We start from the raw sequence: 19,253 nt of genomic DNA on the forward strand, positions 1-19,253 counted from the left end.
AGATGGCTGGATGGCATCACTGACTCAATGGACATGAGTTTGAGTGAACTCCGGAGTTGGTGATGGACAGGGAGGCCTGGCATGCTGTGATTCATGGGGTTGCAAAGAGTCGGACACAACTGAGCAACTGAACTGAACTGAATAGTCATACTTTATTGCATTTTTTACAAATTAAGGATTTGTAGCAACCCTGCGGTGAGTAAGTCTGTTGGTGCCATTTTTCCAACATTTGCTTACTTCATGTCTTTGATTTTGGTAATTCTTGCAGGATTTCCAACTTTTTCATTATGTTTGTTATGGTAATCTGTGCTCAGTGATGTTACTATTGCCAAAAGATTGACTTCCTGAAGGCTCAGGTGATGGTTAGCATTTTTTAGCAATAAAGTATTTTAAAATTAAGGTATATACGTTTTTTAGACATAATGCTATTGCACACTTAGCAGACAATAGTATAGGGTAAACATAACTTTATATATACTGGGAAACCAAGACATTAATGTGATTCACTTTACTGTGATATTCACTTTTTTGCAGTGGTCTGAGGCAGTATACAGTCAGCAAAAATAAGACCAGGAGCTGACTGTGGCTCAGATCATGAACTCCTTATTGCCAAATTCAGACTTAAATTGAAGAAAGTAGGGGAAACCACTAGACCATTCAGGTATGACCTAAAACAAATCCCTTATGATTATACAGTGAAAGTGATAAATAGATTCAAGGAATTAGATCTGATAGACAGAGTGCCTGATGAACTATGAATGGAGGTTCGTGACATTGTACTGGAGGCAGTGATCAAGACCATTCCCAAGAAAAAGAAATGCCAAAAGGTAAAATGGTTGTCTGAGGAGGCCTTACAAATAGCTAAGAAAAAAAAAGAAGCTAAACGCAAAGGAGAAAAGGAAAGATATATCCATTTGAATGCAGAGTTCCAAAGAATACCAAGGAGAGATAAGAAAGCCTTCCTCAGCGATCAATGCAAAGAAATAGAGGAAAACAATGGAATGGGAAAGACTAGACATCTCTTCAAGAAAATTAGAGATACCAAGGAAACATTTCATATAAAGATGGGCATAATAAAGGACAGAAATGGTATGGACCTAACAGAAGCAGAAGATGTTAAGAAAAAGGTGGCAAGAATATACAGAAGAACTGTACAAAGATCTTCATGACCCAGATAACCATGATGGTGTGATCACTCACCTAGAGCCAGACATCCTGAAATGCAAAGTCAAGTGGGCCTTAGGAAGCATCACTATGAACAAAGCTAGTGGAGGTGATGGAATTCCTGTTGAACTATTTCAGATCCTAAAAGATGATGCTGTGAAAGTGCTGCACTTAATATATCAGCAAATTTGGAAAACTCAGCAGTGACCACAGGACTGGAAAATGTCAGTTTTCATTCCAGTCCCAAAGGCAATGCCAAAGAATTCTCAAACTAGTGCACAATTACATTCATCTCACATGCTAGCAAAGTAATGCTCAAAATTCTCCAACCCAGGCTTCAGCAATATGTGAACCGTGAACTTTCAGATGTTCAAACTGGATTTAGAAAAGGCAGAGGAACCAAAGATCAAATTTCCAACATCCATTGGATCATCGAAAAGGTGAGAGAGTTCCAGAAAAACATCTACTTCTGCTTTATTGACTATACCAAAGCCTTTGACTGTGTGGATCACAACAAACTGTGGAAAATTCTTAAAGTGATGGGAATACCAGACCACCTGACCTGCCTCCTGAGAAACCTGTATACAGGTCAAGAAGCAACGTTAGAACTGGACATGGAACAATGGACTGGTTCCAAATCAGGAAAGGAGTACATCAAGGCTGTATATTGTCACCCTGCTTATTTAACTTATATGCAGAGTACATCATGAGAATTGCTGGACTGGATGAAGCACAAGCTGGAATCAAGATTGCCAGGTTAAATATCAATAACCTCAGCTACACAGATGACACCACCCTTATGGCAGAAAGTGAAGAACTAAAGAGTCTCTTGATGAAAGTGAAAGAAGAGAGTGAAAAAATTGGCTTAAACTATGGAGAACAGTGTGGAGATTCCTTAAAAAACTGGAAATAGAACTGCCTTATGATCCAGCAATCCCACTGCTGGGCATACACACTGAGGAAACCAGAAGGGAAAGAGACACGTGTACCCCAGTATTCATCGCAGCACTGTTTATAATAGCCAGGACATGGAAGCAACCTAGATGTCCATCAGCAGACGAATGGATAAGAAAGCTGTGGTACATATACACAATGGAGTATTACTCAGCCATTAAAAAGAATACATTTGAATCAGTTCTAATGAGGTGGATGAAACTGGAGCCTATTATACCGAGTGAAGTAAGCCAGAAAGAAAAACACCAATACAGTATACTAACGCATATATATGGAATTTAGAAAGATGGTAACAATAACCCTGTGTACGAGACAGCAAAAGAGACACTGATGTATAGAACAGTCTTTTGGACTCTGTGGGAGAGGGAGAGGGTGGGAAGATTTGGGAGAATGGCATTGAAACATGTATAATATCATGTATGAAACGAGTCGCCAGTCCAGGTTCAATGCACGATACTGGATGCTTGGGGCTGGTGCACTGGGACGACCCAGAGGGATGGTATGGGGAGGGAGGAAGGAGGAGGGTTCAAGATGGGGAACATATGTATACCTGTGGCGGATTCATTTCGATATTTGGGAAAACTAATACAATATTGTAAAGTTTAAAAATAAAATTTAAAAAACAACAACAAAAAAGAAAAAGTTGGCTTAAAACTCAGCATTCAGAAAACGAAGCTGATGGCATCTGGTCCCATCACTTCATGGCCAATAGATGGGGAAACAATGGAAACAGTGACAGGCTTTATTTTGGGGGGCTCCAAAATCACTGCAGATGGTGACTGCAACCATGAAATTAAAAGACGCTTGCTCCTTGGAAGGAAAGTTATGACCAACCTAGACAGCATATTAAAAAGCAGAGACATTACTTTGCCAACAAAGGTTCAGGGTATGGTTTTTCCAGTAGTCATGTATATATGTGAAAGTTGAACTATGAAGAAAGCTGAGTTCTGAAGAATTGATGCTTTTGAACTGTGATGTTGGAGAAGACTCTTGAGAGTCCCTTGGACTGCAATGAGATCCAACCAGTGTATCCTAAAAGAAATCAGTCCTAAATATTCATTGGAAGGACTGATGCTGAAGCTGAAACTGAAATACTTGGGCCACCTGATGTCAAGAACTGACTCACTGGAAAAGACCCTGACGCTGGAAAGATTGAAGGTAGGAGGAGAAGGGGACAACAGTGGATGAGATCGTTGGATGGCATCACCGACTCAATGGCCATGATTCTGAGCAAGCTCCAGGAGTTGGTGATGGACAGGGAGGCCTGGTGTGCTGCAGTCCATGGGGACACAAAGAGTCAGACATGACTGAGCGACTGAAATGAACTGAACTGAACTGAGGCAGTATGCCTGTAGTTCTTTCCTTAATTCCATTTACATTTTAAATGGGAAGAGTTATTGAAAGAGCATTTAGTGCATTAAAGGAAATGCTTCCTGGGTAGCTCAAATGGTCAAGAATTTGCCTGCAGTGTGGGAGACCTGGGTTCAATTCCTGGATCAGGAGGATCCCCTGGAGAAGGGAGTGGCAACCCACTCCCATATTCTTGCTTGGGAAATCCCACGGATAGAGAAGCCTCATGAGCTACAGTCCATGGGGTCACAAAGAGTTGGACACGACTGAGCAACTAACGCACACACACACAAAGGAAATGCACTGTTATGGAAATCCAAAGATCAAAACTATAGTCTGTCTGGAGCAGTTGGAGGTACTACTGCCTGAGCATTTGGGTTCAGGGAAGCTTCAGGGACTTTAGCGGGAGCTTGCGGATAGGATCAATGAATGTGATAGTAAGAGGGTTTCTCAGGTGGCGCAGCATTAAAGCATCTGCCTGCCAATGTAGGAGATGCAGGTTTGACCCCTAGTCAGAAAGATCCCCTGGAGAAGGAAATGGTAACCCACTCCAGTGTTCTTGCCTGAAAAACTCATGGACAGAGGAGCCTGGTGGACTACAGTCCAGGAGGTTGCAAAAGAGTCAGACACTACCTAGTGACTGAACAGCAGCAACAGCAGCAGCAGTGATAATAAGAGCATTTATCGAGTGCTTTCTGTGTGCCAGGCACTATTACGTTTTTCATTCAGGCCTCGTAACCACCTAGTTAGATAAACCACCCTTTACACAAAGGAGCAAAAAAGCACACAGGGTAAAGGACTTGCCCAAGATCACACAGCTGGTACATAGCAGAGCAAAGTTCTAAAGAAAGGGAACCCTCTTACACTGGTGGTGGGAATCAAACTAGTACAGCCACTATGGAGAACAGTGTGGAGATTCCTTAAAAAACTGGAAATAGAACTGCCTTATGATCCAGCAATCCCACTACTGGGAATACACACTGAGGAAACCAGAATCGAAAGAGACACGTGTACCCCAATGTTCATTGCAGCACTGTTTATAATAGCCAGGACATGGAAGCAACCTAGATGTCCATCAGCAGACGAATGGATAAGAAAGCTGTGGTACATATACACTGTGGAATATTACTCAGCCATTAAAAGGAATACATTTGAATCAGTTCTAATGAGGTGGATGACACTGGAGCCTATTATGCAGAATGAAGTAAGCCAGAAAGAAAAACACCAATACAGTATACTAATGTATATATATGGAATTTAGAAAGATGGTAACAATAACTCTATATGCAAGACAGCAAAACAGACACAGATGTATAGAACACTCTTTTGGACTCTGTGGGAGAGGGCGAGGGTGGGATGATTTGGGAGAATGGCATTGAAACATGTACATTATCATATGTGAAACAAATCGCCAGTCCATGTTCGATGCATGAGACAGGATGCTTGGGGCTGGTGCACAGGGATGACCCAGAGGGATGGGATGGGGAGGGAGGTGGGAGGGGGGTTCAAGATGGGGAACATGTACATCCATGGCAGATTCATATCAATATATGGCAAAACCACTACAATATTGTAAAGTAATTAGCTTCCAATTAAAATAAATAAATTTATATTAAAAAAAAAAGAACTCATACTCATACTACACCAATAACATGACTCAGTGAATCACTTCGTGTTGGCTTCTCACTGTTCCTGCCACAGCCATGTGTCTGCCTGTGTGCTGGTTTTTTTCCTCCATTTTTTAGTTTCTCCTCATTCTTTGGATTGGCATAGTTGTAAGCTTAGCTTGCTTATGGCTCCTCAGTGTTCACATCTCACACTGTAGCCTTTCTCTACATATGTGTTGAAGTTGTGAACTTATAATTCCCATTTTCTCTGCATTTTCTAATTTAAATTCCTGGTGCAGTGCCTCTCTTTGAAGAGCAGTTTTCCATGCCAGACCAACTCAGAGATTACTGCTATCTTCAGGTCAGATCAAGGATCCATCCTTAGTTGAACCGGCTATGCTTGTGGGTAAGGATCAGAAGAAAGGAGGGCAATATAGAACTAAGTATGGCTGCCTAGAGAATTTTCCTTCTGGAGAAGCTACAGAATCAGGCAGACCCTAAATAACCTTAGGTAGATGACTTCATCTCTATATTGTATCCTCACCTGTAAACCAATCCCTTCTTAATAGAGTGGTTGTAAAATTATGAAATAACACATGTAAGGTACTTTGCAATCAGTTCAGTTCAGTTGCTCAGTTGAGTCCGACTCTTTGCGACCCCATGGACTGCAGCATGCCAGGCCTCCCTGTCCATCACCAACTCCCGGAGTTCACTCAAACTCATGTCCATCTAGTCAGTGATGCCATCCAGCCATCTCATCCTCTGTCATCCCCTTCTCCTCCTGCCTCCAATCCCTCCCGGCATCAGAGTCTTTTCCAATGAGTCAACTCTTCGCATGAGGTGGCCAAAGTATTGAGTTTCAGCTTCAGCATCATTCCCTCCAAAGAAATCCCAGGGTTGATCTCCTTCAGAATGGAATGGTTGGATCTCCTTGCAGTGCAAGGGACTCTCAAGAGTCTTCTCCAACACCACAGTTCAAAAGCATCAATTCTTTGGCATTCAACTTTCTTCACAGTCCAACTCTCACATCCATACATGACCACAGGAAAAACCATAGCCTTGACTAGATGGACCTTTGTTGGCAAAGTAATGTCTCTGCTTTTTAATATGCTCTCTAGGTTGGTTATAACTTTCCTTCCAAGGAGTAAGCATCTTTTAATTTCATGGCTGCAATCACCATCTGCAGTGATTTGGGAGCCCAAAAAAATAAAGTTTGACACTGTTTCCACTGTTTCCCCATCTATTTCCCATGAAGTGATGGGACCAGATGCCATGATGTTAGTTTTCTGAATGTTGAGCTTTAAGCCAACTGTTTCACTCTCCTCTTTCACTTTCATCAAGATGCTTTAGTTCCTCTTCACTTTCTGCCATAAGGGTGGTGTCATCTGCCTATCTGAGGTTATTGATATTTCTCCCTGAAATCTTGATTCCAGCTTGTGCTTCTTCCAGCCCAGCATTTCTCTTGATGTACTCTGCATATAAGTTAAATAAGCAGGGTGACAATATACAGCCTTGATGTACTCCTTTTCCTATTTGGAACCAGTCTGTTGTTCCATATCCAGTTCTAACTGTTGCTTCCTGACCTGCATGTAGGTTTCTCAAGAGGCAGGTCAGGTGATCTGGTATTCCCATCTCTTTCAGAATTTTCTAGTTTATTGTGATCCACACAGTCAAAGGCTTTGGCACAGTCAATAAAGCAGAAATAGATGTTTTTCTGGAACTCTCTTGCTTCTTCCATGATCCAGCAGATGTTGGCAGTTTGATCTCTGATTCCTCTGCCTTTTCTAAAACCAGCTTGAACATCTGGAAGTTCATGATTCATGTATTGCTGAAGCCTGGGTTGGAGAATTTTGAGCATTTTTTACTAGCGTGTGAGATGAGTACAATTGTGCAGTAGTTTGAACATTCTTTGGCATTGCCTTTCTTTGGGATTGGAATGAAAACTGACCTTTTCCAGTCCTGTGGCCACTGCTGAGGTTTCCAAATTTGCTGGCATCTTGAGCGCAGCACTTTCACAGCATCATCTTTCAGGGTTTGAAATAACTCAATGTCCATCACCTCCACTAGCTTTGTTCGTGGTGATGCTTTAGCAATTCAATGACTAATACACAGAACTGTTTTTTAAAAGTTATTTATCATTATAACTATTAGAAATAGTTTTAAAGGAAGGAATACTATTGCCTTTCAAAAAAATTGATTTTCTCAGTAAAACCATATACTAGATTAAATTCTATAAAGTCATTTATTATAAAATATAACCAGAACCTGAAATTCATTTTTATGTGTTTTAACTGTATTTCTCTGTATGTCAAGTCCTTCCTGCCTGTTCCATTTCAAAGAAATATAGCTATCTCACCACCATTCCCAGATAATACAGCTCTTCAGTTATTAACATATTCATCAAATCAAAGGGGCACCGAAGTCCTGTAAGCTTTTCATTTCTGTCTTCTGCCGTGTTGAAAAGTAATGGGGACAGAGTTCCAATTTTAGAAGATAGAAAGAGTTCTGCAGATAGATGGTGGTGATGGTTGTACAACAGTGTGAATATATTTAACACCACTGAACTGTGCACTTGAAAATGGTTTAAGTGGGACTTTCCTGGTGGTCCAGTAGATAAGAATCTGCCTTCCAATGCATGGGTGTGGGTTCAATCGCTGGTCGAGGAACTAAGATCCCACATGTGGCAGGGCAACTAAGCCCATACACCACAACTAGAGAGAAGTCAGCTTGTCACAGCTGAGACCTAACACAGCCAAAAAATAATAAATAAGTATTTTTATTTATTGTGATTATTTTCATTTTATGTGTATTTTACCAGTTTTAAAAGTCTAAAAAAAAGAAGAGTATAGAACTTGCCCACGTTTTTATTAACCATTTGGTTTTTTTAAACGTTTGAGTTCAATGACCTTATTGAGTCCCTAATGTTCATTTTGTTTATCTCCATATGTCAGTCTCCTACATCCCTGTATAGTTTATTTTTACCCAGAAACCTTTTGTAATGAAAAGTAGACTGGAAAAAAAGCCACTTCATTGACTTTGAGTTATTTCCAAATAGTAACTGAAATTCTTAATTGTTCTCTAGTTTGAATGGTATTTATTTTTAACTTGTGTAAGTATATCTAACACTTGACACTACATGGATGTATTACATTTTTTAAATAATTTACTTTCTTTATTTATGGGTCTTCTTTGTGAGCGGGCTTTCTCTAGTTGTGGTGGGAGGGCTTCTCATCGCGGTGGCTCCTCTTGCTGCGGAGCACCAGCTCTAGGGAGCACAGGTTTCATAGCTGCAGCTGGTGGGTTCCGTAATTGCGACTCCCAGGCTCTAGAGCACAGGCTCAATAGTTGTGACGCACGTGCTTAGTTGCTCTGCGGCAAGTGGGATCTTCCTGGATCAGGAATTGAACCCATGCCTCCTGTATTGGCAGGAAAAATCTTTACCACTGAGATACCAGGGAGGCCCCTATCATATTGTTAAAGTGCAGGAGTACTTAAAAAATACTTTACACTTCTTGTTTTAATGGACAGCTCTCAAAATTTAGGAAATTTTATAGTGAAGTATTAATATATTTCCCTTCTTTTGTATTTGTTTTGTTATAAATTGAATATTCATAATCATTTGAAAATTGGAGCTTCACAACTTAAGATGTACAGCTTATATTTATCTAAATCTTCTATAATTATCTGGAATTAGCTAGCATCTTGAAGTTTCATGTTTGTTTTTTAGAAGCTGTTCCTTAAATTATATGTAATTAAATGGCATAATACATGTAATTGCTAAAGCTAAAATACTTGTTTTAGAGTATATAATATGGTAATTATTGATTTCACTGAAATATTTCTTATTGTTTTTTCTTATAAAAGTAAAACCATGCTCTTGGCAAGAATTCAAACTCTAAAGAATTATTTAAGGGAAAGAATTGAAATTATTTCTCTCTCTACATCCCACCCCAGCACACTCCCTAGAAATAATGTTAACAGCTCTTTGTGTGTTTTCTAGAAATTTTCTGAAAATTAATGAATAGGTAATTATTTATTGGCTTCCTGAAGTTTGCTCTCCACACCTTTGTTCTACTTTCATAGAAAAAGACAAAGGCTTTTTGGGGTGAGGGGGCAGAAGTTAACTCTGACATATTAATGTCTGCTTCCTTTGTTTTCATTGTTCTTGCTATACTTTTGCCCATCTTTTGCTTTCAACTTTTAAAAAGTTGCTTTGTTTTAGGTATGTCTCTGAATAGATCTTGAATTGTGTTTTGTTATATGATATAATCTAACAGGTTTATTTTAAGAAATAAGTTTAGCCAGTTCATATTTATTGATAGGCAAACGTATTTGGTCTTTGTGTACTTTATTATGTTTTGCTTCTGACTTTAAAGCCTATAAAAATAAATTCCTCTGTTCATTCTCTGTCTCTGTCTCTCTTTCATATTTTCTGGCTTGTGGTTTTGCTCTACTGGTTGTATCTGTAATGCCACCATTAATATTTCATTACTGTTGATAGTATCTATTAATTCCCACTATGAGTAGTGATGAAATTGATATTTTTCCTCCAACTTCTTCTTCCCTCTCCTTTAGCACCTCATTTTGGTCATTTGTCTTTCTTACTGTTTGCCTTTATACATGTAACATGCTTATACTATGACTTGATTCATCAGCTTTAAATTATATCTGTTGCCCTTCCCCTACCATCCACAGCAGTGGAAAACTGCTTGCTGAGGAGACCAGCTTACTCATTCTACCTTCCACCTTCATTTTCCCTTCCCCTCCCTGCAGATTTTATATATCATGTCTACATTGTCAGAGCGTATAACATTTACTTTCTGTTCTGTTACACTAGTTCTCCCTTTTGTCTTTAGTATCATACTTGTACTTGTTAGACTCAGTGCTCATTACTAATCCTCTCATACCCATTTTCCTACTTTTTATTGTCTCTCATTTGTTTTCTAGTAGAGTCCTCAAAGCTTAGAAGAACAATATTCCCTGATGAGTTTCTAGAGTTTGTTGCCTTAAATATTTCAATCACTGCTTGATTGGGCATAAAAATCATTACATCATGCTTTCTTTCCTTGAGAATTTTTAAAGAGTAGCTCCATAGTCTTCAGGAGTTAAGGGTGGCCATGGAGAGAGCTGAGGCCAACATAATTTTTTTAATGACTTGATCTGGAAAAGAATATATTTTCCAGTTGTTGAGTACTGAGTTCTCCATGTGTTTATCAGATCAAGGCTGTTGAATCTGCCTGTTCAAAAATTCCTGGTGAATGGGGACTCCTGGTGTAATGGATGTAGAGTTTAAGTTTTGCAAGATAAAAAGAGTTTTGGAGATTGGTTGTACAATAATGTGAATGTTTTAATACTTCTGAACTGCAGCCTTAAAAATAGTTAAAATAGTTAAGTTTTAGATTATGTGTATTTTACCACAATTTAGAAAGAGATTCCTGGTTTTAAAAAAAAAAACAAAATAAAACTTCCTGGTAAATTATTCATTTTATCATTATTTTATGACTCTATTCCTTGCAGTGCTTTTTATTTAAGGGTCTTATTTTGTTTGCTATTAATATAAGTGTGCCAACTTTCTTATGTTTAGTATTGCTTGGTATGTCTTTCTTTAATTTCAGCTGTCTGCATCCTTATTTTTGTCCTTTATATGTCTCTTAAATATCATATAGGGGATTTTGTGTAGGTATAGTTTCTTACATCCAGTTTGAGAACTTGTCTTTTAATTAGTGAGTTTAGTCCCGTTTATATTTTCTCTTATTATTGATACTTTGGAATTTATTTCTGTTTTGCACATCCTATTGACTGTGCTTTTCCTATGTTTCTTTTTCTTTTTCTACTTTCCATTGTACCAATCCTGTTTTCTTTATCTTCTTTTTTCCCTTTATTTCCTTTTCTATTCCTGTTCTGATATTGTTTACTCTTATATTTTTAGCACACTTTTCTTGCCTAAAGTTAATCAGCTGAACAATTGTTAATCTCCTGAACAACACAAGGGCCTCAGAATGATTTCATACCCTCTCTTGCCTTACACATGTGTTCCTATCCTCTGGTATTTAATTTCCATTTTATTTCTTCAACTCTAAAATTGGCTGTCATGGTGGTCATTACTGTTATAATAATTACTACTTCATACAGTCTTTTCCTGTTTAGATTTACCCACATATTTAGCAATTCTTACCATTGCCTCATGTTCTTTATTCCTTGCTTCTGGATTCAGTTTCCTTCTTCCTGAAATGAAATTTCCTTGTTTTGTTTTCTTTTAGTAGTTCTCTCAGTAAAGAATCATTGCCGAAAGTAAACCGTCTTTGTTTTTCCTCCTCAATAGTCACTTGGTCAGAAAAAAACTATTTTCATTGCTTTCTCTTTTCTCATGTTGAAGGATATGCTATTGATTTAATTCTCATTTCTTTTTAGGTAATGTCTTCCCTATAATGGGTTTTAATTTTTGTTGTTATATTCACTAGTTTGTTTTAGACTCCACATATAAGTAATATCATATAGTGTTTGTCTTTCTCTTTTTGACTTATTTCAATAAGCATAATACCCTCCAGGTTCATCATGTTGTTATAAATGGCAAAATTTCTTTGTTTTTAAGGACAGAGTAGTATTCCATAGTGTGTGTGTGTGTGTGTATCTCACATCTTCTTTTTCCATTCATCTCTTGATGGACGTTTTGGTTGCTTGCATATCTTGGCTATTGTAAATAATACTGCTGTGAACATTGGTGTGCATATATCTTTTCAAATTAATATACTTTCTTTGGATATATACTCAGAAATGGAATTGCTGGATCATATGGTGGTTCTGTTTTTAGTTTTTTGAGGAACCTCCGCACTATTTTCCATGGTAGCTACATCAATTTACATTCTCACCAAATGTGTACAAGGGTTCCCTTTTCTCTACATCCTCATGAATAACAAATTATTTGTGGTCTTTTTTGGTGGTAGCCATTCTGACAGGTGTAAGGTGATATCTCACTGTGCTTTTGATGTGTATTTCTCTGGTGGTTAATGATGATGAGCGTCTTTTCATGTGCTGTTGACCATTTGTATGTCTTTGGAAAAAACCTGACTCTTCAGGTCTTCTATTTTTCAACTGGGCCTTTTTTTTTTTTTTTTGATACTGAGTTGTATGAGCTATTTATATATTTTGGATATTAACCTTTTATCACCAATATAATTTTAAAATATTTTCTGCCACTCAGTGGGTTATCTTTTGTTTTGCTGATGGTTTCCTTTGCTATGCAAAAGATTTTAAATTTAATTAAGTTCCATTTGTTCATTTTTGCCTTTGTTACCTTTGTTTTAGGAGACAGATCCAAAAAATATTGCTATAATTTATTAATGTTAGAAAGTGTTCTACCTATGTTCTCTAAGTTTTATGATTTCTTACATTTAGGTCTTTAATCCATTTTGAGTTTATTTTTGTACATGGTGTGAGAAAATGTTCTAATTTCATTCTTTTACATGTAGTTGTCCAGTTTTCCCAGCACCACTTATTGAAGAGACTGTCTTTTCTCAATTGTATATTCTTTGTCATAGATTAATTGACCATAAGTGTGGGTTTATTTCTGGGCTTTTTTTCTGTTCCATTGATCTGTGTGTCTCTCATTGGTGCCAACATCATACTGTTTTGATTACTGTAGTTTTGTAGTATAGTCTGAGGTCAGGGCATGTGGTACCTCCAGCTCTGTTCTACTTTCTTAAGATTGTTTTGGCTATTCAGGGTCTTTTGTGTTTCCATGCAAGTTTTATAATTATTTGTTCTAGTTCTGTGAAAAGTACCATTGGTATTTTGATAGGGATTCCCTTGAATCTATAGATAGTTTTAGTATTTTTATCTTTGGTGTTGTCCAATTTCACTGACATGATCTAACTATAGATTTAGTGTTATTTGCTCTGCTAGAATTCGTGCTTTTTGTCTCATTAATTCTGGACATATTCTACATGTCTTCAAATATTCTCTCCCCTGGTCTTTCTAGTCTGTTCTTCAGCAATTTTGTTAAATATATGTCAGATGTATTTATTCTGTTCTCTGTTGTTTAACCTCATTTTCATTTTTTCATCTCTTTGTCTCTTTGTGATGAATTTTTGATAATTTCTTCAGCTCTGTTTTCTAATTCATTCTTTTATCTCCTGAACTAATATTATATTTATGTCACCTACTTAGTTTTTAATTTCAGTGACTTCTTTTTCATTTTTGTCTGTTTTTTTACTCACTGTACCTTTTTCAGTCTTTTGTTTTCAGTTCCTCCTTTAATAAAATATTAAGTATGCTTATTTAATAGATTTATTTCTAGTATTCTCCTGCTAGAGGAGGTTTACTCCTGCTGTTTTATATATTCTAATTCTCACTCATAATGGATTGATCATTCCCTGCATATTTATAGTTTTGGATTGTGAGCTTATGTTTAGTAGGGTTTTGTCTCTTGAATCCTGGCAGCTAGGACAGAGGGTTTGTCCCTCCAGGGTGTTTTTGCTGTTGTTCTGCTGATATTCTGTGTTCTGAATGTCACAAGTTTGGAGCTAATTTTGAGTTAATGTCTCAGCTTGGAAGTTCTTAGATCACATACATAGGGTAAATCCAAATCCCAAACTTGCTGAGGACAGGCACCTTTGTTCCATCTGCCTCTGAAGCAACATAGCTACATTTACTAATCAGTTTGTCCATCAGACTCACAGACAAAAAAAGTCCTTTGTCTACTATAGTATCTTCATCTCATTTACAGGCCCAGCAGCTACCCAAGTACATAGCCTCTATTGCCCCTTCTCCTATTTGGGGTGTGTGTGACTGTCAACCACAAGAGCCTCAGATGTCTGTAGGTCACTTTGATACATAAAAGCCATGCCATCTTTTTCCCACCAATCTTTTATACTTTGCTAGTCACCCCAACCCAGATGCAGTCCCATCCAGCAATGGAAACACCACACAACATTACCCAGTAATGTTAACTCTCTTGTTTCCAAGGAAACTGCTATGTAAAACCAAGGTCATTCCCAGGCTGGCCTGATGTTAACCCTTTACTCACAGATTTCAAGGTCTTTGCCCTGCCTAGCCATTCTAATCATTCTGTTATCAAGATTGAATCCTAACTCCCTTCACCAAGGGTATCCACAGGCTGTCATCCTTCGTTTCTAACTCTGGTAATTCATTTTACTTCTTTGAGAGTTCAGTTAGCTCTCAATTTGAAAGGATGCTAACCCTACCTTATCAAGCATTTGTTGATACTTTTAGCATTTCTAGGTGTTGGTAGCAAATTTTCAGATTATCTGCTTCAAAATATTACATTAGAAAAAAGCGTAAAACTACTCAAACAGCCTGAGTTCAAATTCTAACACCTCTTTCCAGTCATATAATCTTTTGCAAGATACTTGTCCTCTGTGAACTTTCTCTAAGCACAATGTGGGGATATTAGTATGTACCTTAAGGGGTTGTTGTGAGATTCAGTTATTGTCAAGGGTAAAGCTCAAACAGCCTTAACATGGTTTACAAAGTTCTGATCAGGCCTCTGCCAAAGTCTTCAGCCCCTTCTCACACTTCCCAGACGTGCTCCAGTATAATAAACTACTTACACGTCCTAAATTGTCCTTCTTTTCTCTAATCTTCCAAGACTTCATACATAGTGCTCCTTTTTTCTGAACACTCTCCTCCTTGTCTGTCCCTTCTAACTATTCTTACTAATCCTTGGTACCTCAGCTTAGATATCAGTTTCTCCAGGAAGTTGTCCCTACTGATCCCCAAGCCTGGGTTAAGTCCAATGAGAGTTGCATGTGCTCCTGTAACACCTTGCGTTTGTCTCTCGTAGCAGTCAGCCTGTTTACTTGTCTGAGCATTACTTGAGAGGAAGGAATTTTGACTCTTTTGTTCACTCTTGTATCCCTAGCTTCTAACAGAGAGCCTGGCACACAGCTCAATACATGGCAGCTATTCTTTTATCAGCACCTTCATCTGTCATAATGCTCAAATATCTGGTTGTTGTATAAATAACTCGTTAGTATGCCAAGAAGCTTAGAGTTAAGTTACAAGACTGACAAGGGCATGTATTGTTTCAGAGTCACCTTTTAGGCCTTCGTTTTTTTTTTATTTATTCAATCAATCACTCTTTTCATATTAGGAGTTAACCCAAGAGTGTGATGAAAAGAAATCCCAGTATGATAGCTGTGCCGCAGGCCTTGAAAGCAATCGGTCCAAATTAGAACAGGTAAGAAGATAGTTCTTATTTTAACAACCTAGCAGAAACTGACTTTGTATGCATGTTTTTACTACACCAATGTCAAAAGATTCCCAGATCTTTGCCCTCATGCCTTGAGTCTGTCTACCAAGTTGCAGAGATTTTTATTTCTTCAAACTTGATGTACACACCCTAAATTCTCCATCATGCCAGAGTCCAGGCCCCATCATGTCTTTCCTTGATTACCACAGTAACCTACAACCTCCTGTCCCCTCCCACACTTGCCTTTCCTTAAGGTTTATTCTCCATAGAGCAGCCAAAGAAACTGGTACAACACTTAAACCACCTTCTACCAGCTTCCTGTTGCACTTAAAATCTAACTTCAAAACTTTGGTTTTCAAGACCCTACCTGCTCCATGAACTTCATATCCACATGCTCTCCTCTTCACCCACAGACCCCAGACATACTAGCCTTCTTCTTGTACTTCAAACAGGCCAAGCTTGTTTTCTCCTCAGGGGCAGATTTGCATATATTCTTCTCTCTCTGGGATACTCTACTGCCAGCTCTTTGCCTTTCTCTCTCTTTTTCTTTCACCATTTTAGGTCTCAGCCTAAATGTTACCGCCTCCTAGAGATCTTCTCTAATCACCTGTCTAACTTCACCCACTCAGTACCCCTATCACATTGTACTGCAGAATTTTCTTCATAGCACTTACCCCATCTGAAACTGCCTTCATTACACATTTCCTTGTTTACATCTGTCTCCTCTACTTGAATGAAAGCAGGGACCTGTCTTGTTCGCTTCTCTGTCCCCAGCACCTAGCACCAAGCTAGGCACACAGTAGTTACTTAATAACTGAACTTACAGGTTGTAGAGTGGTATGCATGGTCTCTAGAAAAGATTGCAACCTAGTCTGATACAATAAAGTTTTGGCACAGAAGAGGAAATACTCTGATAGTATTTCTTTTGTTGTACATTTGGCTATCCTTTCTGTATCTAATTATTCTTTCGATAATATTGCGCATTTAAAATTATGTTTTAGGAAGTCAGAGGGCTCCGTGAGGAGTGTCTTCAAGAAGAAAGTAGATACCATTATATAAATTGTATGATTAAGGTAAGACAAAGAAAATTGGATCAGAAACTTTTCTGAGATTTTTCTGTATCAAGGACTTACATAGTCTTCCCACTTAGAACCTAGAAGTACAACTTCGTCGTGCTACTGATGAAATGAAGGCGTATGTCTCCTCTGATCAACAAGAAAAAAGAAAAGCAATTAGGCAAGTAATTTTGTTGTTTTTATATTGAGTTACTTAATGTTTTCATCTATAGAAGATAAAATGGAATTATACAGAGTACCTAAATAAGCAAATAGTAAGATATTATTTAGAATTAAATCTTGTTGAACATCCTCTGGGTAGTCCAGCCCTCCTGACTAAGTAAGAATATGGGGAGGGAGGAGGGAGGATGGTTCAGGATGGGGAACACAGGTATACCTGTGGCGGATTCATTTCGATATTTGGCAAAACTAATACAATATTGTAAAGTTTAAAAATAAAATAAAATTTTAAAAAAATCTAAAAAAAATAAATAAATAAAATGGAAAGCATTCAAAACTTGAAAAAAAAAAGCATACATATAATTTTTCTTGTTTGCTTGCTTTTAATTGTGGCAAAAGACATAAAATTTGCCATTTTAACCAATTTTAAGTGTATAATCAGTTGTATTCGTTACATTCAAAATATTATGTAACCATCACCACTATAGATTACCAAAACGTTTTCATCACCTGAAATAGAAACTCTTAAAGCCATTAAGCCACTTAATCCCCATTACCCCCTCCTCAGGAATATGTTGGGCTTCCCAGGTGGCTCAGTGGTAAACAATCTGCCTGCCAATGCAGGGGACACAAGAGACGTAGGTTCAATCCCTGGGTTGGGAAGATCCCTTGGAGTAAGAAATGACAACCCACTCCAGTGGTCTTGCCTCGAAAATTCCATGGGGTCACAAAGAGTCAGACACAACTGAGTATGTATGCATGTAGCATTACATATAATTTCATAGTTGCTTTTTTATAAGCACTAAATTTGGTCTATTTTTTTTTTCTTTTTTTTTTTCTCTAATTTTATTTTATTTTTAAACTTTACATAATTGTATTAGTTTTGCCAAATATCAAAATGAATCCACCACAGGTATACATGTGCTCCCCATCCCGAACCCTCCTCCCTCCTCCCTCCCCATACCATCCCTCTGGGCCGTCCCAGTGCACCAGCCCCAAGCATCCAGCATCATGCATCGAACCTGGACTGGCAACTTGTTTCCTACATGATATTTTACATGTTTCATTGCCATTCTCCCAAATTTGGTCTATTTTTAAAGTCCCACATGTCCTGGACTCTGGTCATTGGTGTGCTCATTGTTGCAGTGTGAGCAGCTGCAATTCAGCTAGAAATTCTGTGATTGCAGAGTGCCAGCCTTTGAAACAAGGAATGTATAAATACTACTAGTCCTTACATGGTGATTTTTTCTTTTTGTAATCCTAGCATACTATAACATAATAAATGCTGCCTTAAAAATGCATTTATAGTTGAATTGCTAGCTTTGAAAAAAATGCAGTAGTGAACAAGATAAACTTTCTTTGCCCTTTATCACAATTCAAATGCTTTGCTTTTACCATTCAATAAGAACTCAAATGAAGTGTAGGATTCACATTTATTCAAGATTGCAGTTGAGATTTTTAGTAGCTTATACATTGATATTCATGACTCAATAGACATGAGTTTGAGCAAACTCAAGGAGATAGTGAAATGGGAAAACCTGGCCTGCTGTAATGCATGGGGTCACAAAGAGTCCGACATGTCTTAGCAACTGAACAACAGCAGTACATTTATATTATAAAAAGGAATCTAAGAAATAGAATGTTTTGCAAAGTCTACATTTTTTAATATAATGCAAGCCAGGCTGAAAATATCCTATAAATAGGATATTATTTTTAATACTCTAGCATATTAAACATACTGAATGTATTTATTCAAATTCTTTTATTGCATGTAAATTTTGCTCATTAAATCTATGTAGTCAATACTAATGTTCACTTATGTGAGAAGTAATTTTGTTCTTGAAAAATAAAAGTTTTAGAAATTGTTTCTTTTTTTTTTCTCTTTGTTTTTTTTTTTTTCCTAATTTTATTTTATTTTTAAACTTTACACAATTGTATTAGTCCTGCCAAACATCAAAATGAATCCGCCACAGGTATACATGTGTTCCCCATCCCGAACCCTCCTCTTCTTCCAAAGTTATCAATACAATTAGTAACAAAGGAAACATTGCTCCTGAGCTATTGGTTTTCTAATCTGAGCTATTTTTTTTCTAGATATTCCTCTTCATCGTTTTTATTTATTTATTTTTTTGGCCACACAGTGCACCATGTGGGATTTTAGTTTCCCAACTAGGGATGGAACCAGTGCCCCCTGCACTGGTTGGGAGTGAGAAGTCTTAACCACTGGCCTTCCAAGGAGGTCTCCATTATTTTAAAAATCATTGTAAATCTTTACCATTCCTCAGTTTTCCAATAGAAAAATATTGCACCCTGACTAGAGAAGTACATGATAAGAATATTTAGGAATAAAATGGAGTTATACTCTAAACTCACTGATATATATTTAAAATTTATTACTAGTGTAGACACAATATTTTTGATGTCATTTCATTTTCTACTTTTATGGTACTTTCTGATAAGGCCAAAGGTCTAAGAAATTAGCTTGTTTTTGAAAGATCACCTGTAAAATGTAATTTTATTTAAAGAGGCAGGATGTTATATATCAAAGTTCTAGAAAGGGACTCAATAAAATTTTGTTTCTAACCTGATTTTTCCAGTTCTAGTTTTGTGACCTTGGATATATCACTTTTTCATCTATAAAATAAAGAGAACAATATATGCCATAGGAGCTCAAGTTCAATGTAATGTTTGCAGCAGTATTTTAGAAATGATATAGTATGAGTTCCTGAAGAG

At 37.5% G+C, this 19,253-nt stretch overlaps 1 protein-coding gene across 3 annotated transcripts in view; it reads left to right on the top strand.

The window, feature by feature from the left end:
* IFT81 (intraflagellar transport 81) overlaps positions 1–19,253 on the top strand; it is a 222,572-nt gene that overhangs the window by 195,826 nt on the left and 7,493 nt on the right. For 2 of the 3 annotated variants that reach the window (XM_070769526.1, XM_019977956.2), the window contains 3 exons: positions 15,187–15,273; positions 16,287–16,358; positions 16,436–16,521. The exons of the other annotated variant lie outside the window; for it this stretch is intronic. In XM_070769526.1, the coding sequence (XP_070625627.1) occupies positions 15,187–15,273; positions 16,287–16,358; positions 16,436–16,521 (245 nt within the window). The remainder of the gene's footprint in view (positions 1–15,186; positions 15,274–16,286; positions 16,359–16,435; positions 16,522–19,253) is intronic. 3 annotated transcript variants of the gene reach the window in all.

The sequence above is a fragment of the Bos indicus genome, chromosome 17 (assembly GCF_029378745.1).
Source record: "Bos indicus isolate NIAB-ARS_2022 breed Sahiwal x Tharparkar chromosome 17, NIAB-ARS_B.indTharparkar_mat_pri_1.0, whole genome shotgun sequence".
In the NCBI taxonomy this organism is placed as follows: domain Eukaryota; kingdom Metazoa; phylum Chordata; class Mammalia; order Artiodactyla; family Bovidae; genus Bos; species Bos indicus.